General features: G+C 40.3%; 1 protein-coding gene across 8 annotated transcripts in view; it reads right to left on the bottom strand.

Annotated features, from left to right (window-relative positions):
- Positions 1-22,177, bottom strand: part of GIGYF2 (GRB10 interacting GYF protein 2) — a 151,733-nt gene that overhangs the window by 37,720 nt on the left and 91,836 nt on the right. For all 8 annotated transcript variants that reach the window (XM_056819966.1, XM_056819965.1, XM_056819970.1 and 5 more), the window contains 7 exons: positions 13,472-13,651; positions 4,726-4,943; positions 4,483-4,645; positions 4,226-4,405; positions 2,429-2,622; positions 1,415-1,574; positions 276-442 (listed from right to left, as the gene is read on the bottom strand). In XM_056819966.1, coding sequence (XP_056675944.1) covers positions 276-442; positions 1,415-1,574; positions 2,429-2,622; positions 4,226-4,405; positions 4,483-4,645; positions 4,726-4,943; positions 13,472-13,651 — 1,262 coding nt within the window. The remainder of the gene's footprint in view (positions 1-275; positions 443-1,414; positions 1,575-2,428; positions 2,623-4,225; positions 4,406-4,482; positions 4,646-4,725; positions 4,944-13,471; positions 13,652-22,177) is intronic.

Raw genomic sequence — 22,177 nt, 5'->3', positions numbered from 1 at the left:
GATTCTCTGAATTCTCTCTTTTTTTAAACCCTCACCTTCCATCTTAGAATCAATACTGGGTATTGGTTTTAAGGCAGAAGAGTGGTAAGGGCTAGGCAATGGGGGTCAAGTGACTTGCCCAGGGTCACAGATTCTCTGAATTCTTTCTGTGATTTCTTACAGCACAGTAAAAAAATACACAAACCCTGTAGAGACTGCTCCTTGTTCTGCCACTTCCTGGGTCATGGGTGCCCACCCAGTTTGCAGGTATTCTAAACGAGTTCTAATTTACTCACCAAATGTGGAGGGGGGGCTGGGCCTGGGGAGAAGGGAACCCTTCCCCACATCTTCATGATATCACCGAGGGGTTGGAAACTTTCATCACAAGCTCTCTTTACCAGTAAGGACATCGTGAAATAGCCTGCCTGGAACCACTCTGCCATTTCTTGGTTGTTGAATGGACCTATGACACCACCAACCAAAACCAAAGCATGTTAGGAATTCTGGGATCATTCCTAGAGTCTAATCCTATTCTAAAACAAACATTTCTCCCTTTCAAGGTCACCTGACAGCTCGCCTCAAGTGGGATATGTTCCTAGACCTAAGCATTGAAGACCAGACTAGTACCCAAGGGATCTGTCCTCAGCCCCACATAATCTAATTGTCAGCTCATCATTCCAACTGTTTAATTGACACCTCATGAAATAGTCAGAAGGTTTAGAATAAGAAGAGGTATTTTATAACTCTTGTTTTACAAATGAGAAAAACTGAAGTGGTTAAAAAAAAAAGATAAAGTGAACTGGCCAAGGTCACAGTAAGAGCATTTGAGTGATGGTATGTCAATGAGTTCACCAATGGACTTTCACATCATCACTAACTCCAGGAACAACTGAAAGAATGATCAAATCCCAATGCTAAAAGTCTCTTCCAATTTTCTTATTTTCTTTTCCAGAAACAAAGAAACTTAGGAAAATAAATTCTGCAACTTGAGAAGACTTTCACTTCAGTTATTTAACTATTTTTCAATGAAGCCAGTGGAACAAAGAATTAGCCCAGTAAAATATTGCTATACTTTTAGTGCCACAATGGGAATGGGGAAACCCTGAAAGCAAGACATACAACATCCAAAGGACAAATGTCCTCTGGGGGCCCAACATGCACTGGAAGGCCCATTACCACACTCTGGTCTCCAGAGAGGGGGGCATCAATATCAGTTATGGAGAAACAATTCCATTAATGGCTTCAGACAAGTCCTGAGTTTACAATTAGGGAAACATTTGGAGATGGAAGGCCCTGGCAAAGCACAGCTGGGGATCTGGGTGGACAGCAGGGGTTCTGGCAACACATGGCCCTGGCACAAAGATCCTCTTCCTTCCAGAAGGAATGTGGGGAAGGTGACATCTCACTGAGTGGAAGCAAAAAGCTGGAGACTCACCCTGAATTTCACCTTGTGGATCTTTGTAATACCATTTCTGCATGGCCTCATGCAGCAAAGGGATTGAGACTCCTTTGGCTCGGTGCTCCTGGAGTTTTGCTGTCAATCTTTCGTCATCCAGGGCACTATCCTGTAAGTAGGCCACCATCTTTTCTGCTTGCTGTAACAGAAGGGGAAAGACACAAGACCAAGCACATAATTAATCAACAGGTCCGTATTAAGAGGATATGCTAGGCACTGATGGTAAAAAGACCAAAATAAAATGGTTCCTGCCCTCAAAAATTAGATATTATTTTGGGGAGAATAGCATCCATATGCTGACATAAAAAATGCACACAAATGTAAGTTAATGAAAATAAAGAGTGACGAGAGAACTAGGAAGAAGCCACCCCTGAGAGAGCAGGGCCATCAATAGAAAGGCACAGGTACCAAACACTGCAGAGGCAAAAAGGATAAGGTCAGAACCTGCCTTAGAAGAGACATGGGGAAAAAAAATAAGCTTTAAATAAAGCCCACTGACAAAGGGTAAACCAGAAAAGTAGTTCAGCAATAGAAGTAGAAGCCAATGCTCAACTGACAAAAATATAACTAGCATCTGATAAAACTCTACAGGGAAAGGAAACTTCTGCAGAGATAACTCAGAGGAATTGGTTTTTAAAAAAGTAAACTGGGGCAGCGAGGTGGCATAGTGGAGAGAACCAGGTCCGAGAGTTTAATGGTTAATTGTTTGACACAACATCCAGCTAAACTGAAAATCAAGACAATGATGCCCATTAGCAGTTGCTGAAAGGGAGCATTTTCTTGCATTCCCCACATACCAGAAGGAAAAAACAGCCAAAGGCAATCTCAGAAGGAGCAAAAAATAACCTAACATGATGACCACTGCATAACAGAAATTTATAAGCATGGAAGGATTGTAAATGAACACTAGCACTCCCACAACTAAATACCCAAAATACACCCAAACCCCTTGTTTGGGAAATCATCTCCACAAATTCGTGAGTGCATATTTACCTGTTGCAGGTGTTTGAGGCCATCTTCATCATCTGGATCTGCAGAAACACTACTCATGCCGGGAGCACCTATGGCTGGTGTCTGGGTGGGACGGAGAGCAGGGCCTGCACTGGCAACAGGAGGGGGAAGAAGAAGACCAGGAGAAGCTGGGTCTGAAGCATTCTGTGACAAGGACTGGACAGCAGGGACCAGTTCTAGAGAAAGAGATGAAAGACATTACAAGGTTTGGGCACACCTAGACAAGCCTCAGAAGAACAAAAGTCTGCATTTAGGCTGCCTGGTATTAAGCCTCCCAAGAAACTCTTCATGATGTCGGAACAAACTAATAAAACAAACACTGACTGCTTGGAGAAAATAGTAGCTATATCCATCTGTTGTCAAAAATTTAAGGAAATTTACAATTTAAGGAAAATATTTCTAAGTCATGGGAACAGTCCAAATTATTTTAAGATTTTTTTTTGAGGGGTGAAGAAATGGGACTGAAACTGTGGTTTCTTTAGCTGTCAGAACTGCTAGTGAGGAAAACCACCAGTGCAGGTTAATACCTGTTCTGTACCTTGAAGCCTCAATAATGCATGCTGCCTAGGGCACAGGAGAAATTAAGTGATTTGCTCAGGGTAATACAGTAAGAAAAATGTTCCAGACCACACTTGAACCATCACCTGCCTCATCCTGAAGCCATCTGCTAATGATGCCCCTCCATTTAGGGGCAAACTCATGAAGTCAGATCTCCTCCCCTCCTGGGGACAGTTCAAATACTACTACTATAATAGAACTTAATCACATATTATTAAATATCAATCTTTTCAATTGTAATTCAATACAAAAAAATTTTGAGTATTTGCAGAATCTCTGAGTAAGACCCAACAGGTACACACAAAACAAACTCAGACTTGCTAGACAACTTTACAAATGGCAGAAGAAAGTTACTATTACAAATCTTTCAGGTTACAGACATTTAAGGAAGAAAAGAAGCATGGAGATTTGAAGACGCTGGCCTCATAACCAGTATCACAGTTCTGTAACAGAGAAGGGAGATGTCCAAGAGAGTCATCAGGGTTGAAGACGTCTCCCCCAAATGTCTATTCATTCCCAGCATCCCCTAATCATGTCTCTCTAGCCACAGATGCTAATCCATAATCAACTGCTTCATTACTCAGTTTCAGTAAACTGAATTTGTACTTCAATTACAAAGACACCAAGGCTAACTAGAGATAAATGTTAATTCAGGCAGCCTCTTCCTAAGTGTTAAGAACTTTTCTAACTTTTTGGGGGGAAGTGGGGGCGAGGGGGATCATGACTGAACTTATGACATCTTGGACTAAAACTCAAGAGCTGAAGAGGGAGAAGGCTGGGGGCATGGGCCCTATTGACCTATTTCCTGGGCTTTAAAGGAGTTAATTCTCTTTAAAAGGGAATTACAAAAAATGGATCTAGAGCTTGCTGAGCTCAAACACTGCTCTGGTCACTTGCTGTGTGACCTTGGACAAGTCACCAAATCTCTCAATTTCAGTTTCTTAAGGTATAAAATGAGAATAGATACATCTACTTCCCATGGCTTTTGTAATGCTTAAATAAGAGAATTGATGCAAAATCATTTGCTGACTACAAAATACCAGAGGAAAGATCATTCAGAGTACCAGTTAGGTCCAAATAAAGTCATCAAGGGTGGTTAAGTTCCTGTCCATTCTATAAAGAATGGATCACACAACTGAAACACTTAGGGCTCATCATCTCAATTAAAGGGTGTCCCAAGAGAAGGCCTGAGATGTTCCTGACTTTTGTACAGCCAAGTACCTTCCCCTCGGTTGGGCCCCTGGGTGGGGAGGGAGCTCTCAGGTTGGCTTTCCTCTTCTGGTTGCTCGATTTTGCTCTCCTCCTTCCTCTCAAACAGGCTTGGCTGCAGAGGTTCTGGAGGCTGACGCTCAGAAGGGCTGGCACATGGGGATGATGGCCTGCCTGTTTCTTCTGAAGTTTCTATGATGGAGAAAGACTTGGAATTAATCATAAATGGAGCTCTGAGGTTTAGCCAAAGCTCAAGGCCTCTACCTTACCTGCAGCAACTCGATCCAGCCGCTCCCCATCTCTGCTGGCAGCCTTATCAGGTTCTTTGGCTTCTTCATTGTGACTCCCCTCTGAATCTGAGCGCTCTTCCCCCTCCTCAACAGGCCGAAAGTCCATTTCCTGTTCTTCAGGAATGGGCTCTTTCTGTACTTTCTGGAACATGAAAACACACACATCATGAACTCATCTCATCACTACTCTTCTCTGCCACAAAAAAGGAAACAAATGCTCACCTTTAGGGAGAGGAAGGCCCCAGAGGAATCAAATGTCCCCATTTCCTCTTCTGCATCTTCCAGGCACCATTCAGGCAGGCTGTCCCTATCATCATCAATGCTTCCACTACCAGACCTCACTCTTCGGTAACCCCGCTCGTCATCCCGTTCTCTAAAGTCAAATTCAAATCTTCGCCGACGTTCCATGTGTTCTCGCCAACCTGCAGATCGAGGACCATCTACAGGAGGGGAAGGAAAGTAGCAGCAATTCAGTTGGGCAACAAGCATTCATTAAGCACCTACAAGGTGTTGTCAGGTGCCGCAATAATTAAGTGCTAGGGATACAAAAATAGCAAATAGTTGTCCCTGTCATCAAGGAGATCAATTTAACTGGTGAGGCAACAAGCAAACAGATGTGTATAAGTTCTACACAGGACAAATGGAAAGACAGTGGAATACGGTGGAGTTGGGAAAGAATTCCCACTAAAGATGGGATGTTAGCAGAGACTGAAATGAAGCCAAGAGACAGAGATGAAGAGGGAGGGGAAAGCCAAAGGAAATGGCTAGAGCCAAGAAATGGAGGGTAAGGTGAAGAATGGATGTTAAGAGTATGAGGGGCTAGAATAGAGGAAGGCTATGAACACCAAATAGAGGATCTTGTATCTGACCGGAGTCACTGCAAGGTGTGGTTGGTTCTTTGTACACTCAGACCAGCATGTTAGGAAAATCACTTGCTGGCACAATGAAGGAATCAGGAGAGACTAGAGGCATGAGCTGATGAGAGCCAACACCATGGTGGAGGCCAGGCCAAAGAAGAGGAGGAGTAGGGTGAAATCATCAGGCCTTGGCAATAGACCAGTCATGGCAAGGTTGTAAGCCTGGGAGACTGGTGGTGCCCTGGAAAGGAGAAGGGGAGGAAGGGACACTGACATCTAGTTTGAGAAGTCTGAAAAAGCAGCATGAGATATAAGACTGCAGAGGTTGGGGTTACAAGGCAAAATGGAGAATGTTCAGTAGGAAGGTGATCTTTAAGGCCATGGACACTGATGAGATCACCAGACCCCTAAGTCAGTGACAGTAGATCCAGGAGAACATGGTATCCTAAAAACTGAAGAGAGAAGAGGGTGACGAACAATGCCAAAAGAGTGATGAGGATTGAAAAAAGATCACTAAAACAGCAATGAGACCTCTGATAACTTCATAGAGAATAGTTTTAGGGGAATGATAAAATCAGAAGCTAGACTACAGGGGATTATGGGACAAGTGAGTGGAAAAGAAGTGAAGGCACTTTTTGCGGTCTTTTCAAGGAGTTTAACCGCAAAAGACTGAAGAGATCTAAGGCAACAGCAGAGATGGAATAATCAAGTCAGAGTTTTTTGAGAATGTGGGAGACATGGGAATGTTTGTAGGCAGTAAGGAAGGAACCAAAAGTGAGGGAAAGATTCATGAAAAGTAAAAGAGTAAGAATGACAGCAGAGATAATGTTTGGATAGAATGGGATTACTTGTGCAAATAGAAGGGTTGGCATTGGCAAGAACTGGAGATGTCTCTTTGTAAGACAGGAGTGAAAGAGGGGAAAGTGGCAGGAGGCATCTGAGTGTTAGGAGATGGGAAGGAGGGGCTCACAGCTAATTGACTTGAACATTTTTAGTAAAATATGAGTCAAAGTCATCAGCTAAAATAGGGAAGAGAAGGAAGAAAGGGAAAATTGTGGAGAGTAGGATAGGGAGTTCATGAGAAAATTTAGGAGGAAGCAAAGAAAGTATATGGGTAGGATGAAAATAAAACATTTAGAAGGTCACAATTGGGGTATTGTGTTTGTTACTTCGCATCTTAAAATTAAGTGAATTAAAACAAAAAGAAGAATAAACATCCTGTGATCAAGCGGACTAAATGGCATGTTAAGAATCACATATTATTACCATTATTATTTACTCAATTCACAGGTTCTAAACTATATAATAAAAATGAGTTAAAGCCAGAATATCTTAAGGGCACTAACTTAAAAATATACTTTGATCTGATTTTTATTATGAGATAATTTGCACAGGTAATCCTGTGTAAATACTCTGGCAACTATCTGCCTAGCCAGAGATCCATTAAGGCCAAATTTTAAAGAGCAGATAAATATGAACACCTCACACTGAAATAAACATGCTTTTGAAAATTAGAAAATTTAAAAATTAGCAATTTTTCAGAAATTCCTACCTTAAAGAATAAAAATCAATAGCATTTGGTTATGCATTTTACAGAAAAATTAAATGTCCCCCAAGTCACTTATAGATGATTACATTCTATCACACTGGAATTCAGTATGCAAATATCTGTGAGCATGCCAGTCACTTCCAGAACAGATAACAAAGTGCAAGTCTACTGAGCACTACAAAAGCTTTCCAAAGAGAAAACGAAGGCTCTTTGCTGCCTTCCTCCTGTGCCCTGGGTGATAGAACACCAACTAGGAAAAGCATCTCTTTTACTGGCTAATTTACTCTGAAGTGGGAGGCTGGGGACCAAGGGAGGTGGAGATCCTCATCTGGCATAATTTAGGCTTGGAGCAACACCTTCGATACTGGGCAAGTCAAACCAGTAACCAGCACCTTGACCACCACACCCCCACAGACTCTCATGCAGACAGCACAGGACCCTAAGTCCAAAAGCTTTGGGATTGGCAGTGCCTGGACCTGCTTCCAGCCCAGTCATTATTGAGAGAAGAGACCCACCTTCTTCATTACCAGCAGTAGCAGCTTGCTGACCAGTTCCCACCAACAGGAAAATGGGCACAAGAGCCCTGAGGACACTATTTCAAGCCCAGCCTCATAACTATTATCTGGGGAGGTGATGCCTATAAGGAAGTCCAGCTCTCTCTACCAAATGACAGCCAACTGCCACACATAGGCCAGGTAGGTCAACCCAAATGAAGCAAAAGAAAACTCTGGGAGAAAAGACAATGTGTGCCAGATGGCCAGAGCCCAGCTCAGGACCCAGAGCACACCGCTCTCAGCCATCATCCTGGGAAGTAGTCCCTTTGGAGATGCAGTCTGAAGACTGCTTCTTTCAGCACTGAAAACCAACATGGGAAAGTTCTTGCCAACAAAGTCCTGCTCCTGTCAAATCATTCAACGTTAGACATTGATAGGATTTTATTAGTGGAAAAGACCTTCAAGAAGAAGCTTTAATATCTGCATTGCTGCTACATGCTAAGAACCAGAGGACGTCTTCATTCGACTTGTATCTGAAACTTTCCATAGGTGTTGCCTCCCTCATCAGAATGGGAGCCCCTGGAATCCTCTGACTTTCCATCTGTAGCCATGGTACCTAGCACAGAGCTCAGAACCTCATAAGGGCTTAATAAAAGCTTTATGTATCCTTTTGGTCAAATTCCAAACACATTTAAAATGGATACATGATTTTAATACTAAAGATCATCCCACGAAAAATGTAAAAGACAAGCAGATTTTATACCTTTTACTTCTATGAACAGGAGAAATTCCTAACTCAACATGGGTCAGAGGCAATACCAAAAGATAAAATCGATAACTTTGATTACACAAAACTGAAAAACGCTTGGACCCCGCAAGAAAACTGAATTTACCTAGGAAAAGAAGGGAAGTCATGAAATAGGGAGAGGGGGAAGGGTTATCAATTCTCTGATAAGAATTTGGCATCCAAGGTATCCAAGATCTAGAACCAATTTAATAGGGATCCTTATATACAGTCAGCATCACTTAAAAGTGTGCTTGTATACATGGCCTCCATTCTTTCTGGATGCTGGTGTGATTGGCTAAGCATACACACCAGGTACTTCGGGGTGGCCCTGTTATCTCATCACTATGACTGAATGCCCCAGAGGAGCTATGCTGCAATAAATATTATTTCAATAGAAAATAGGCTACAAGATTCTTTAGCACCCTACTGCTATGTCAGCATTTAGTATTAGAAATAGCTCACCAATAATGATAACATACTTCTTATGATAATTAATGCAATGTTTATATCCAGACCCAGGGATGTACATATTTTGGGTTTGACAAACTGTTTCCATTAAAAGCTCTAGCCTGGTCTGGAGCTTGAGTCTAAAGTAGTATCACTGTCTCCAAGCCATACAAAGGGAATACTGAAATTTTTTAGAAGTTTTCTTCCTTAAGACAAGCACAACAAAAATTTCATGTAAATTTTAATTGAAAATTAAAATTAAGAGTCAGTTCATGGGGGCAGCTGGGTGGCTCAGTGGATTGAGAGTTAGGCCTAGAGACGGGAGGTCCTAGGTTCAAATCTGGCCTCAGACACTTCCCAGCTGTGTGACCCTGGGCAAGTCACTCCACCCCCATTGCCTAGCCCTTACCACTCATCTGCATTGGAACCAATACACAGTATTGACTCCAAGACTGAAGGTTAAAAAAAAGCTATTTTATAATAAATGCTACTCAAAAACATTCTGCAGAGTGGTGTGAGGAAAAATTGCATTCTTTGAAAAATAGATTTCCATTGGTTTTCCTAATCCTGTGCTTCCCTCTTTCTAAAATTCTTACTGGATGAAAATGACACAACTAAACTAAACCAAACAAACTAGGACACTGGGGAGATGAACTAATCAGAGTTGAATATACTGACAAATTACACTTAAAATAAGATTTATAAGACGAATAAGAGAAAAAATAAGCTAGTTAAAATACAACTGGATTTGAATGATAGTTGAAGACTCTGAAATTCTACTTTGTTTAACCCCCTTTAATAGAAACAACACCAGACAGGCTTGGAAATGTTGTTGTTCTTCCAAAACATTCACCTTGTTTATTTTTGACCAGCTGGAATTTCTTTTCTCTCTTAGCTCAGATCTTGACCATTCTTCCACTGAATACTCACTCACTGCAAACACAGTCTACAAGCCCTTCACTAAGCTGGCAAATGTAGCCTCAAATTGTAGAGCGACCATGTTTGGATGCCCAGGGCAGACTGATATTGGTGAGAAATGCCTGTGGCCAGGCATTTCTAAGGAATAGCCCCAATGACAGTGCCTGAAAGAGTTTAAATGATCAAAAATTTCTTAAAATTTAATTCTATTATGCTTCTAACAATGTCAACAAAATATTTTAAATGCCAGATAAATTCTTCAAGCTCTACATAGTGAGAAAGGTCCAACATGATTTAACTAGTGGTTTTATATACAAAAACAAAGTTCAAATAATAAGTAAAAAATTCTTCAAAATATCATCCACATGACCTGAATATTAAAGGACACAAGCATATACCTTTCATAACTATGAACAGGGGCTGCTTTCTTAACCAAACCAGGGATGAACACAATTACAAAGACAAAATAGTTATAATTTCAAGTACAAGAAATTGAACACCACCCCCCCATCCTCCTAAACAAAATGAATGCCAGGCAGCTAGGTGGAAAGTATCAGTTCTGGAGATGGGAGGTCCTGGGTTCAAATGTGACCTCAGACACTTCCAAACTCTGTGACCCCTTACTGCTCTTTTGCCTTGGAACCAATAATTACTAGTGATTCTAAGACAGAGTTAGGGTTTTAAAAAATGCAATTGGAACAATAAAGTGGCTGGGTGAGAAGCAGGGAAACACTACTGAATCTCTGTTAAGAGTCTCTGTTAAGCCAAGATGTAAAGGAAGTTTACCCCCCCCCAAAAAAGTCATTCCTCAATAAAAAAAGGGGAATCAAGGTTATGAATAAGAGTTACAAAAATTAATAACTACTATGCCTTCTGCCTTGGAACTGATATTTAGTATTGATTCTAAGAGAGAAGGTAAGGGTTTAAAACAAAAAACCAACCAAAAAAAAACACTGGACAGGTATAGCTAGGTAAATTACTGCACCAAATACTAGGCCTGAAATCTGGAGGGCCTGGGTACAAATCTGGACCCAGATACTCCCTAGCTGTGTGACCCTGGACAAGTCACTTATCCCTATTTGCCTAGCCCTTCTATCTTTAAGGTGTTACTAAGACAGAAAGGGTTTTAAAAGAACGAGGGGAGAAAAAAACATGAAAGAATGCTCCAAATTGTTGTTAATAAGAAAAACATAAATTACACGACTCTGAGGTTTCATCTCACACTCAGAAAATAGACAGTGATGATTACAGGTGAAATGTAAAGGTTGGAGAAGCTGGAGGAAGATGGGTAGATTAATGAATTATGGAGTGTGACCTGAGTCAATCATTAGAATTGGGCAAGAAAAGAATTCAAATGTCCATACGTTCTGATGGAGAGATTCCAAAACTTCCATAGAGATTCCATATACACCAAAGAGGTCATTGATTTTAAAGGGCCGCATACATCAAGTACACCAAGATATTTCTAGAAGCACTTTCTGCAGTAGCAGAAAATGAGAAGTGATGCAGGGGTCCCTGCCAATGCTTTTTAAAAAGCACACTTCATGAACATAATGGAATATGATTCTGCTGGAGGAGTACAGAGCTGCAGGGTGGGCCGTGCGAACTGATGCAAAGTGAAGTAGAACCAGGAAAACATATACACAAGGACAACAGCAGCATAAATGGAAAGTGGGTGCGGCAGCACTTGAGGGAAGGGACAACGGGCATGGGACATGAGAGCAGAGAGATTCCAGGGAAATTCTTCAGACTGCATCATGATAATACTATGACCGAGTCATTTTGGAATCAACAGCATTTACTGCAATCGCTACACAAAATATGTATGAATTCCTCCACTCATCTACTGGAGGAGAGAGAAGGCTCATATACCTTTGTTCCTGTATGAAAAAAAAAGGGTGATTCCCCTCAAATGCAGATGTTCTCTTCTGTCTGAGGCTTCGGCCACCCACAGTAGGTCTTGGCATGATCCCCCGTACATATAGGGCCCTACTGGACTATGGAATTACAATTATAAACTCTCTGCCTTCTCTGCAGAGTAGTAGATGGGGCTGGAATGCATTCTTTCAGTCAAAGGCACTACCACTGTCCTTCCAGCATCCTAGGTTTGGAACCTTGGCCTCCCCACCTCAGCCCATATGTGCCCTCGGGACTTCCCATTCCTAGCTTCAGAATATCCCTCAATCGGACCCTTCCTCTCCATTCACACAGACGTTCCCACCTTAGTCTGGGTTCTCAGCACCTCTCTCCCTGATTGGTATATTACCAACAGCCTCCTCATCAGTCTTTTTGCCTCCAAACTCTCCCCATTCCAGTTTCTCCTCCATGCTGCCAAAGAATTTTTCCTCAAATGCAAGTCTGACCAAGTGGCTCTGCTATTACAGTGGCTTCCTATTGCCATTAGATGGAATATAAACTGCTTTGTTCAGCTCTAAAACCATCAATCTTTACACCCCATTCTGCTCTCTAGTCATCTAACAAGACTGGCTCTCTCTTCCTCCCTCACAGTTTCTTCCTCTCCTCTCTTGTTACCCTGCCTCCAAGCCTGGAACGTTCTCCCTCCTGACCTCTGAATCCCAGAGCCTCTCTCTCCCCTTTAAGACTCAGCTCAAATACCATCCTCAGCATGAAGGCTTCCTGATTCCCCAGCCACCAGTGTCCTCTCCCTTTAGCCCAGGAGCTCCTTGTCAGGGAGGATCAGTTCATTTGGAGTATTTAAGCACAGTGCCTAGCACACAAGAGCCACATTATAAATATTTGTTGCCTGACATCAGCCTTTTTCAGTCTGTCGGTAGTTTGGCTCAGCCATTGCCCTTCTCTTTTCTAAATTCTCTATTACAAAGGATGGCTCCCAAGGAAGAGGAATAAACTGAGAAATACAAGTAATACAGAACAAAGAATCTCAATGAAATTAAAATCTAAAGAAGTTGGTGGTGGCAGGGGCAGGGCTGGAGAGTAACTTTTCACAAGCCTCAACTTTTCCATTGTCCTATTCCAAGAAAGAATAATGCTGAAAGAACAAAGGCAAGGGATCCTCTGCAGTTCGAGAGTTGCCTCCATCTCCTTCCCAAGCTGAGGCCTTCAATGCCCCTCTGACCTACAAACACTCCAGTCACATCTGATTATCATGCGATGCCGAGTCAGCAGTTTGGTAGGGCCTGAACTTTAACACAAGCACCACTGTCTTCAATTACCGGCATATCTGATGTCAGGAAAAAGAACAGTCTGAAGCATTCTCTGAGTAAAACAGAGGGGGCAAGGGAGCCCCAAAGTGTGGCTTATTCCTTTACCCTGCTTAAAATGTGGAGATACAGAAAGAGAACATGTGATACTACATCTGACTTGGGCTTGGAGCTTCTTCTCCAAAGAAACCACTACTTGTTCAGGAAAAATAGCAGGGAAAGATTTTCCATCTATGTTCTTAAGCAAAGATCTGACAAAAAGCACATTTAGATAAGTCAGGAGCGGAAATGTGGCATTTGGGGAAGAAAAGGAATCTGTTAATGATATCATTCCATCTCTTCACTTTTGTTTTTAAAACTCTTACCTTCTGTCTTAGAATCAGTACTGTGTATTGGTTCCAAGGCAGAAGAGCTGGAAGGGCTAGGCAATGGGGTAAGGGACTTGCCCAGGGTCACACAGCTAGGAAGTGTCGGAGGCCAGATATAAACCCAGGACCTCCTATCTCTAACCCCTGAACCACCTAGCTGTCCCTAATGCCTTCATTTTTAGGTGAGGAAACTAAGGCCTAGGAGACAATGAGCAATGTGTTCAAGGACAGAGAATTCCCATTTCCCTTGGATAATATTTTGGAGTGACAAAGGCCAAGCAAAAAGCAAACACTCTTCCTTTTCTTCTCCCTCTCAATAATACCCAGCCTGCCCCTCAGACAGTTCAGTGATTTGGCACATCTCACCTGGACTATGTGGACGCCATCTCTCTCCATCCCTTCGCGATCCTGCTAGGCGCCAGCCTCCATCTTCATCATCTCCATTTTGTTCCTCTCTAAAAATGCGCCAGTTTTCACTCTCAGAACGTATAAATTCATGCTTTCTCCCTGCTACTGTTGTCCCACCTTCCTCAAAGTTTGGTCTCACTGAAAAGTAAACAGAGTAATCAAGCATGGACCTTTTCCAGGAAAACTCCTGCAGAATGAATTTGGCTTTTACATCCCAGCCTCCCCCAACACTCTTTATTCCCATCCTTAACCAGCCAAGAACAATCAACTTGTTCAGATAGTGAGAGATCAATTTCCTTGAAATAAAATGTTCCTGGGGTGGGGGTAGTTTTCACATTAAACAACCAATGAGAAGTTACCAAAAGACAGCAATATGCTGACAAAATCACCAAGAAATCTTTCTGTCAAGGGTCTAGGGTTTCTTCTTATTTTGTCCCACAGATTTAAAATAGGAAATGGAGCAACAGCCTTGTTTGGTGAACATTGCTTCTAGAAAAAAGAATCACATAATCATCCTTTTTACAACGTTTTTATTCAGGCTCTTTTAAAATAAAATCAGTTCCTTCCCAGGCACTCTCCCTAGTAACCAGAAAGTTAGTCATGCAAAACAAACCAACATACTGGTTCATGTCTGAAAATGCATATATCTCATTTTATCAATGATCCTGATAGAGGCATAATGGCATAGTCATCAATTTTTGCAGATGACAAAGAGCTGAGGACAGCTAACACTCAGGATGATAAAGTCAGGATTGAAAAAGATCTTGAAAGACTAGACCATTAGGCTGACATTTATGTCCTGGTAGACCCAAAACTCAAAGTGCGTCAGAGGTATGCCGTGGCAACCAAAAAAGCCAATGAGATCTCAAAGTGCACTAAGAATGGCATAGCTTCTTGGAATAGGGTGGGGAGAAGCCCAAAGTCTTCTGCGCTGAGCCTGTATTCAGTTCTGGGCACTGCTGCTGCTTAAGAAAGATATTAATAAGCTAGAGAATGCACAGAGAGGTGGTGGGTTCTCCCTCCCTAGATGTCTTCAAGCAGAGGCTAGATGACCACTTGTCAGATATGTTAGAGGAGAGTTCCATTACATGGCCACTGATATCCAAATGTTTTGTTCAGGGTTAAATATCAGGATTAAACTTTCAGTCCTTCAGACCTCTTCAAATGTGGAAGGGATATTCTCCCCACCCCACCCCCAAACCTTTCCCTTCTGTCTTAGAATCAATACTGTGTATTGTTTCCAAGGCATATGACTGGTAAGGGGTAGGCAATAAGGGTTAAGTGACTTGCCCAGGGTCACTTAGTTATGAAGTGTCTGAGGCCAGATTTTAAATCCAGGATCTCCCATCTCTCAGCCTGACTCAATCCACTGAGCCACCTAAGTGCCCCATGGAAGGGATATTCTTCAATTTGATAAGGAACCTGTAGGTATTATAATGCAACTTCAGGCCATATTTCAAGGTTATAATCCAACTTGGGGAGCTGTTACAGGCTTAATGGAAACTTTACTTTCCCCTGGGGAAAAAAAGAGTCATTATAAAGGCTGCCAACAGACAGGCCTCTCCAGTGGGATTTCCTACTGACCCTCTGGGTCTTCCTAACTGACTACTGGAAGACCCTCACTAGGACTCCAACATCCCAGGCCATCTCACTAGGCTGTAAGTGGCTAGGGAATCTTTAATAAGGGGTATGGAGATGTGCTCATCATGCCCAGAAAATTGGAGTAAGTTTAGGGGGAAAAACTATAATGGGCAAATAATAATAACTGAGGAATTTCAAGTTATAAGTGATTTATTGGCAAGGTAGTTAAAAAAGCAAGTCAATGGACTCCCCAGTTAGTCCAAAGATTCCCAAATACAGAGTAATACAAATTATACACACACAAAATTAACCAAATAGGTCCAAATAGGTCTTTTGTATACAACCACAGTATACAACTAGGATACAATGTGAGATACAAAATTAGGTCATTTAAGTTTCTAATTGGAGAAAGCAATAGGGGCTTTCCAAGTTGGGAGAGAGAAGGAATAGATTTCAGCACAGATGTGAGGGCAACAAATAAGTTTCAAGGTTCTTTATTCTTAAAATGAAAATATGCTAACTATAACCATTTGAACATATGGAACAATAAATGATCTATATGACCTAATTTCCCAAGGATGAATAACAGAAAAACCGTCAAAATGGAGGAGAGTGCATGTGACTAAACAAGATGGAATCTATGCTTTCAATTTAGAATCCAATTGGTCATTCTGATTCTTTACCCTAAACTGCATTTTACATGTGACTTTAATATTTTCTTTTAATACTCCTGACTCTCAAACTCTGGGATTCTGTAAATAGTGCAGCAGTTTCAAATTCATGGGATAAGGGATCTTGTGACACAACAGCTCCTTCTAATTTCTATAAAAATATCAGAAAAATCATTAAGAATTTTCCTGAAATGATTGTCAGAAAAGGCTGAAAAAACCTGGTACCCCAGGTAAGAATCCCCTCCCTTCTTGACCCTAAAGCCATCTCTCAATATCTATTCACTGGTCCCAAAGGAAAAGTGTCTACAAAGAGACTGTCAAGGGACCAGAAGGCAAAATCCTTTCATTTTTTTACTTCCCAATTAGTTTGTAAGTGCTCAGGAGGAAAATGACTATAAAAAGCATTCAGAAAACTACAAAGTGCCATCTGAGTGGATGGCATTATCTTATTTTATTACTTTTTAATTCCTTACATTAAGTGAAAACAAATACAATGTTATTCAATTCCAATCACGCTACTTGGACTAGAGAAGAGTTGATCTTGTTTTCAGATTGGGGACGCTTAGATTTCCAACAAAAACCTTTCAAGTGTCCAATTCTGCCATGGTGGGGGAAATGAAAGATTTGCAATGGTACTACTAAATGAAAACTCAATTTAAAATAATTACAAATCCAAGTAACAAAAAAAATAAACAAATAAAAAATGACAGCACCTTCCCCCACCCCAAACCCTACCATAACATACACTAGTTAGTTAACTATTATCTTTTCATTATCTAAGAAAGGTAATGCTGACTAAGCTTCAACATTTGGTTTTTGATATTAAAAACAACTTGCAATAATGCACTTAAGCAATGTGCATTGCGGGTCTTACCTACCTACCTCTTTCTGAAACCTTAATAACCAAAAATTCTCAGAAAATCGCTTTGAAAGAAAGAATTATAGGAAGATCTACCTGACTTCCAATAAATAGGTTAATTCTAGAAAAGACAGGATGGAATAGGATTGCTTGAGTACAAAATAAGTTTCTAAATTTATATTTATTTGTTTGTTACATTAAAATACCCAGTTAATTCCTTCCTTCCCTCCTCTCCCCTATTAGAAAAGGCATTTCACACACACACAAAAAAATTTGTATATATAGAAATATGTCTTGCATATTTCTATTTATTAGTTCTCTCTCTAGAGGTGGATATATACATGTTATTCTTCAAAAAATATTTCTGATTATATATAATATATATGAAATGATACACATAAAAAATAATAATTAGATAGGTTAAGAAAGATCAGTGTTTACTGCAGGTTAAGTCATCTTCACAAACAAATGAATTTAAACAAAAATGAAGGCATACGGCAAAGATTTCACTAGACTTTCAGTAGGACTAAGATTACAGAACAAAGTCCAAAAGTACATATTCTGGACATTTCCAGAGAATCATGAAGCACTTCTCCTCTCCTGGGGAAGTAGCAAAATCTCTCTATTTTAATATCTTTTTACCCCCAAGTCCTGCCAACCTGTGCCTGCAATTTGCCTCTCAGGGCCCCAGGTAATTTATCAGCACTAGCAGAGATGGAAGTTTCCTCACCAAGTGTTCCCTATATCAATGAAATCATAAGTTCAGACCCTCAAATAATGTAACAATGGGGCCCAAATCAGGAGCCCTTGAGAAATGAGGTTGAAAAAAATTTGGGCAATGCCAAGTGACCAGTTGGCAGAACTGTCCAACTGGTACACAGAGTGGACTGTCCAACCAAATGTCCACAGAGTAAGAAGAAACTTCTTCACCAAGAATCTATGGCTTTTTGCCAAGAGACTGAGCATGGTAGTATTTAACCTGTTTTACCTGGAGAGAAATGGCTATAGAAAGAAGCCATACAGGAATTGTCCTATTTGGATACTTGTCGCTTAGAAGTTGACAATTCTAACACCAGTTTTAACCCTTAATAAAAAAGAAAATCTCCATCTATGGATTGTAACTTTAAACTACACAAAATAAAATATCTAAGAAGTATCTAAAGGTAGAATGGAAACTTCAGTTCTCATTATGGTATTCAGGGGCTCCAAAAACTATTAAAGCTTACAACTGAATTAAGAATTTTGGGATACACTATATATGACATGATATCTACAGTATCAATAGGGAACAGAGAAGCAGTACTGTCAAACTTATATGAAAGCAAAAAAGTCACATTTCTGCCTAGAGGCATAGGGATGTTACTGTTTCCACCAAAGAAAGAAGGAATTATTCCTTTCTCCAATTGTTTTGGCTCTTTTGGATTAATCTGTCATTACGATTAGGGCTCAAAGACCTGAGACTCAAATGGATACCAGGAGCAGACCTACCCCAAGTCTCCAGACCAGAAGTCTTCATTCCCTTCTTTTCTAGGGGATTTCCTTTAACCAATTTGTGCTCTAATGAGAAGTGAATTTTTACAGTGTTTTCAAATGCACAACTGAGGAAATGCACTTCTCCCACCAAACAGATAAAGTTTGAGAACTTCCCAAAGGCAGAGCAGAAGGAGTAGAGGAACCAGACTTCAAACAAGCCCAATCTCTCCTGCCTCCGACACTCCTAAGCTTACTGGGCTCTTACCACTACTACTTCCCTCTGAACAACCAAATTGGGTCAGAACTTCCCTCTACTTCCCTCTCCTTAGAGTCTTTTTATCCCTATGTCCTTGGAATCTATAATCAAACACAACACATGACCATATATTAAATACTTAATAAATGCTGGGCAATGGTCTAGGTCAAAATGAACTTATAGTCTAGCAAGAAGATGGCAATGGATAAAGATACAATATTACACATGAGAACTAGAAAAATTGCATCAGCAAACCTGACTACTACCAAAAAACCACCTGGATACATGATCGTTCACAGAACAATAACTAAGAATGGGCATTTATTTCTATTTTTCTTTTTCACAAACAGTTTTCTTCAACTCTTTCATATACACTTGTGGAACTGGGTCTTTGAAGCTTCTCTAGTTCTCTAACTTGACTGGAGACACACTTTGTGTCACAACCTCCAATCACCACCTCTCAAATGGTCCAAACTGTCATATATCTATGCTCTGAATTCCTATGTTCTATAAATCCTCAGATAATCAAGCTGTCTAGGGTACATAGGCCTCCTTCTGGCTTTGATGTGTTGCTCTCTGGAGGACGCCAACTCAGCACTAAGGGCCTTGTTGAGTTCAATGTGTCCTGGAGGCCATTTCTCACAAACAAAGAAGGGATCATTGGGAAGGAGGCATGTTCTGTTCACACCCACTGGGTAGCTTCTCTTTCCATTGGCTTTGGGGTCACCTGGGATTCTGAGTCCTGCCATGAATCAGTCATCCTATCTCCCCATCATATGGGGGTGAAAGAGGCACTTACATGTTCTAGCTAACACCAGGCAGGTTTTTTCTACCATGAAAAATAAAATAAAATGTAGTGTTGGGTTTGGCCTGGTCTAATTGAGTGGACTTCCTAAGGAGAAAGAGCAGAGAAAGGGCACCTGGGTGCATGTTTGACCCACAGCCAACAGTGGTGTTTATGGAAAACTTCAGACAGAGCAAAAGAGGCCCTCAGCCAACACAATCTACAGCTGGGAGCCTGGGAGTCTATCAAAGCCCACTCTCCAAAAGCAAAAGAAAGAGAAATGAGAAGCCAGATATCACAGCTTGTTTTTTGTACAAGGTTTCTAAAAAATCTTGGCTATGACTGGTTGTGAGCATCCATATATGCACATATAAACATACACACACATATAAAAAACATTTATTATGTGTGTCTTCCTCTTATGTTCAATATCAAAAACTTAATGTTACAGAAAGCTGAGAGGGTTAAGATTAATAGACATCTCAGAGTACTGTCTTACAGGTTGGTTTGGCTCTTTTCTTTTTTTAAGAGGTAAGGCTAGGGAGGGAAAGAAAGAAGTCTGATTTCATGGGTATAGGGACCTATTATCTGGGAGGAACAGGTCCTCTGCCAAAATATAATCAACTACTTTGATGCTACTTAATCAGTTTAAGAGAGTTGTAAAGGAGAACTGAGGCTAAAAAATTTACCAAGAGTCACACACTAAATATTCATCAGGGACAACACGAACTCAAGCCTTCTTGACTCCAAGGTCAGTTCTTTTTCTTTCTCATTTCACTGCAACACTGCCTCAACAATTCTATATAGGAAAAAAATCTGATTGGCTAGGAAGAAATGCAGTTAAAGTTCAAAGCTACTACTACTTAGGTTACTGAGAGGCATGCAGAAATACCCTTGCTTTGGATATTTTGGTATAAAGAGATGGGTTTTTGATAAAGTTAAGCACACTGGAAAAAAGCACAAATTCAGACCAGAGCTAAATTTCAGTAGTATTCAGAATCCCTGTAAGTTGGCAGGGGAAGAGACAAGTCCAAATGAAGACTGGTATGAATGAACATGTTTAAAGATTGTATTTGGGGAGACTGTCAAACCAGGAAGGAAATGTAGATTAAGACCGTTTAGACTTCACTGTATAAATGCAGCTGTTATGGGTGCTTTGTGACCAGGTTACTCTATATCATTTTATAACAAAAGTATCCCAAAAGCCACACTGACCAAGTGACAAATGAGATAGTTAAAGGTTGGAGGGGAATTTGCCTCATTTTAGAAATGAGGTTACTCAAGCCGATAGAAGAAGGATTCTGACTATACAGTTCTGCTAACACCAAAACAGTCATTAGTACTCAAAGAGATTGTTAAGTCTTCCTCGGATGCCCTGTGAATGTTTGATGTGTAGTTACGAGTTCTCAAAGTAGAGGACAAACTGATACCTCTCTGAAGTTAGAACACAGCGAAGTGCAATTCAACAAGCATTAAGCATTTACTATTTGCTAAGCACTGGAAACACAAAGACAAAAAAGAAGCACTCAGATATGAGCCTAAGTGGCAGTCAGGAATTGCTAAATTTAAAGATCACCCCCAGACTGGCTCAAATAGTATACATTTTTCTGCCATTATAACTCTACAGTCACCTACAGCACTGGACAGAGGTTATGATCTACTTTGGAAGGCTCAAATCCTGGGAGTACACAAGCAGTTAAAATAAATCTATTCTATTTTTATCTTTTTAAAAAAATTAAGTCTATTCTATTTTTAAAGGATTTTTCAGCTCTTGCACATAAGAGGAGTGCATTTGTATTATATATGTTTTAGGCTGTGGAATTAGCCTATCACCATGCCTTCTAAGCAGTATCATGCTGATCCTTAACCAACATTTTAAATGTCATCTATGGTATTGGGGAGCTACTTGATATCCCTTGTCAGGAACATACCCACATTTCCATCTCAGAAAACTGATATATAGAATGGATTTGGCCATCTCAGAATCTATGTGATCTCTGGTCCAGATTGCCATCATTCTAGATAAGATTCTATGAATACTTTCTCTTCGTAGTACATCATTTGGAAGTTTCCTTATGGTTTCCTGAAATAATGTGACAATTCTGTTCCTGGGGGATAGATAATTCCTCATTGATTTATGTCCTTGATTCCAAATCTTGTCATTTGTATATGCATTTTTTCCTCAACTTCTTCCCACTGAATTACTTTCTGATGTGGCTTTTTGTACTTTGACTTTGACTACTTTAATTGGCTTCCATTGCTATTTTCACTTTCTTTATACCATTTCCATGTTTCCTCATTATGGCCTTATCTTGCCTGGAGATCCCCATTAGGAATTTCTGAAAGTATTGTTGCTGTTGTCCTCATTACAACTCAGTTCCAGGTTTGATGCTCTTGCTTATCTTTCTTACGCCCTAAAAATTTTAAAACCAATCAGTGCTCCTATCTAGTTGGCTTATTTTCTAATTAAGGCCATTTCTGGCAATGTTGCTACTTTTCAAAATCTTTATTCTTTGAATTTACAAGAGAGGATGGAAAGCTATCATAAGGGGAAAGGTTTATTTTGTCACCTCCTACTTACCTTCTTCCAAGAAATCCAGTTCCTTATCTAGAATTTGACAGACTCAAAAATATCATTCAAAGAGATCAAACTTCTGTAAAATTAGTACCACTTTCATTTGATTTCTTCGTACTTCAAGATTTCAAAGTTAACATTCTAAAATCTTAATATTTCTTGTGATTATCACTATTAAAAAACAGTATAAATGTGAATTTTAAAAAATCTACCGCAATACAATGACTGAAAGTTCATTTGACTAAAAATAATTTCCAATTTCATTCTTACTATTTATAGGGCACTGACTTAGAAGGCACTTAGTAATAAGAATCATAAGCAAGTGCCCTATATACTATTTGTTGACATGATAAATACTATATAATGCTCAGATTTTCCTTTAAAATCAACTTGCCAATAACTAAAATTCATTTCCTCTACCCAAATGAAAAAAAGAAAAATCAATGGGATAATACACCACAAGGT

The sequence above is a fragment of the Monodelphis domestica genome, chromosome 2, assembly GCF_027887165.1.
Source record: "Monodelphis domestica isolate mMonDom1 chromosome 2, mMonDom1.pri, whole genome shotgun sequence".
NCBI classification, from domain to species: domain Eukaryota; kingdom Metazoa; phylum Chordata; class Mammalia; order Didelphimorphia; family Didelphidae; genus Monodelphis; species Monodelphis domestica.
The sequence above is the reverse complement of the archived record's forward strand: the minus strand, read 5'-3'. Positions and strand labels throughout refer to the sequence as shown.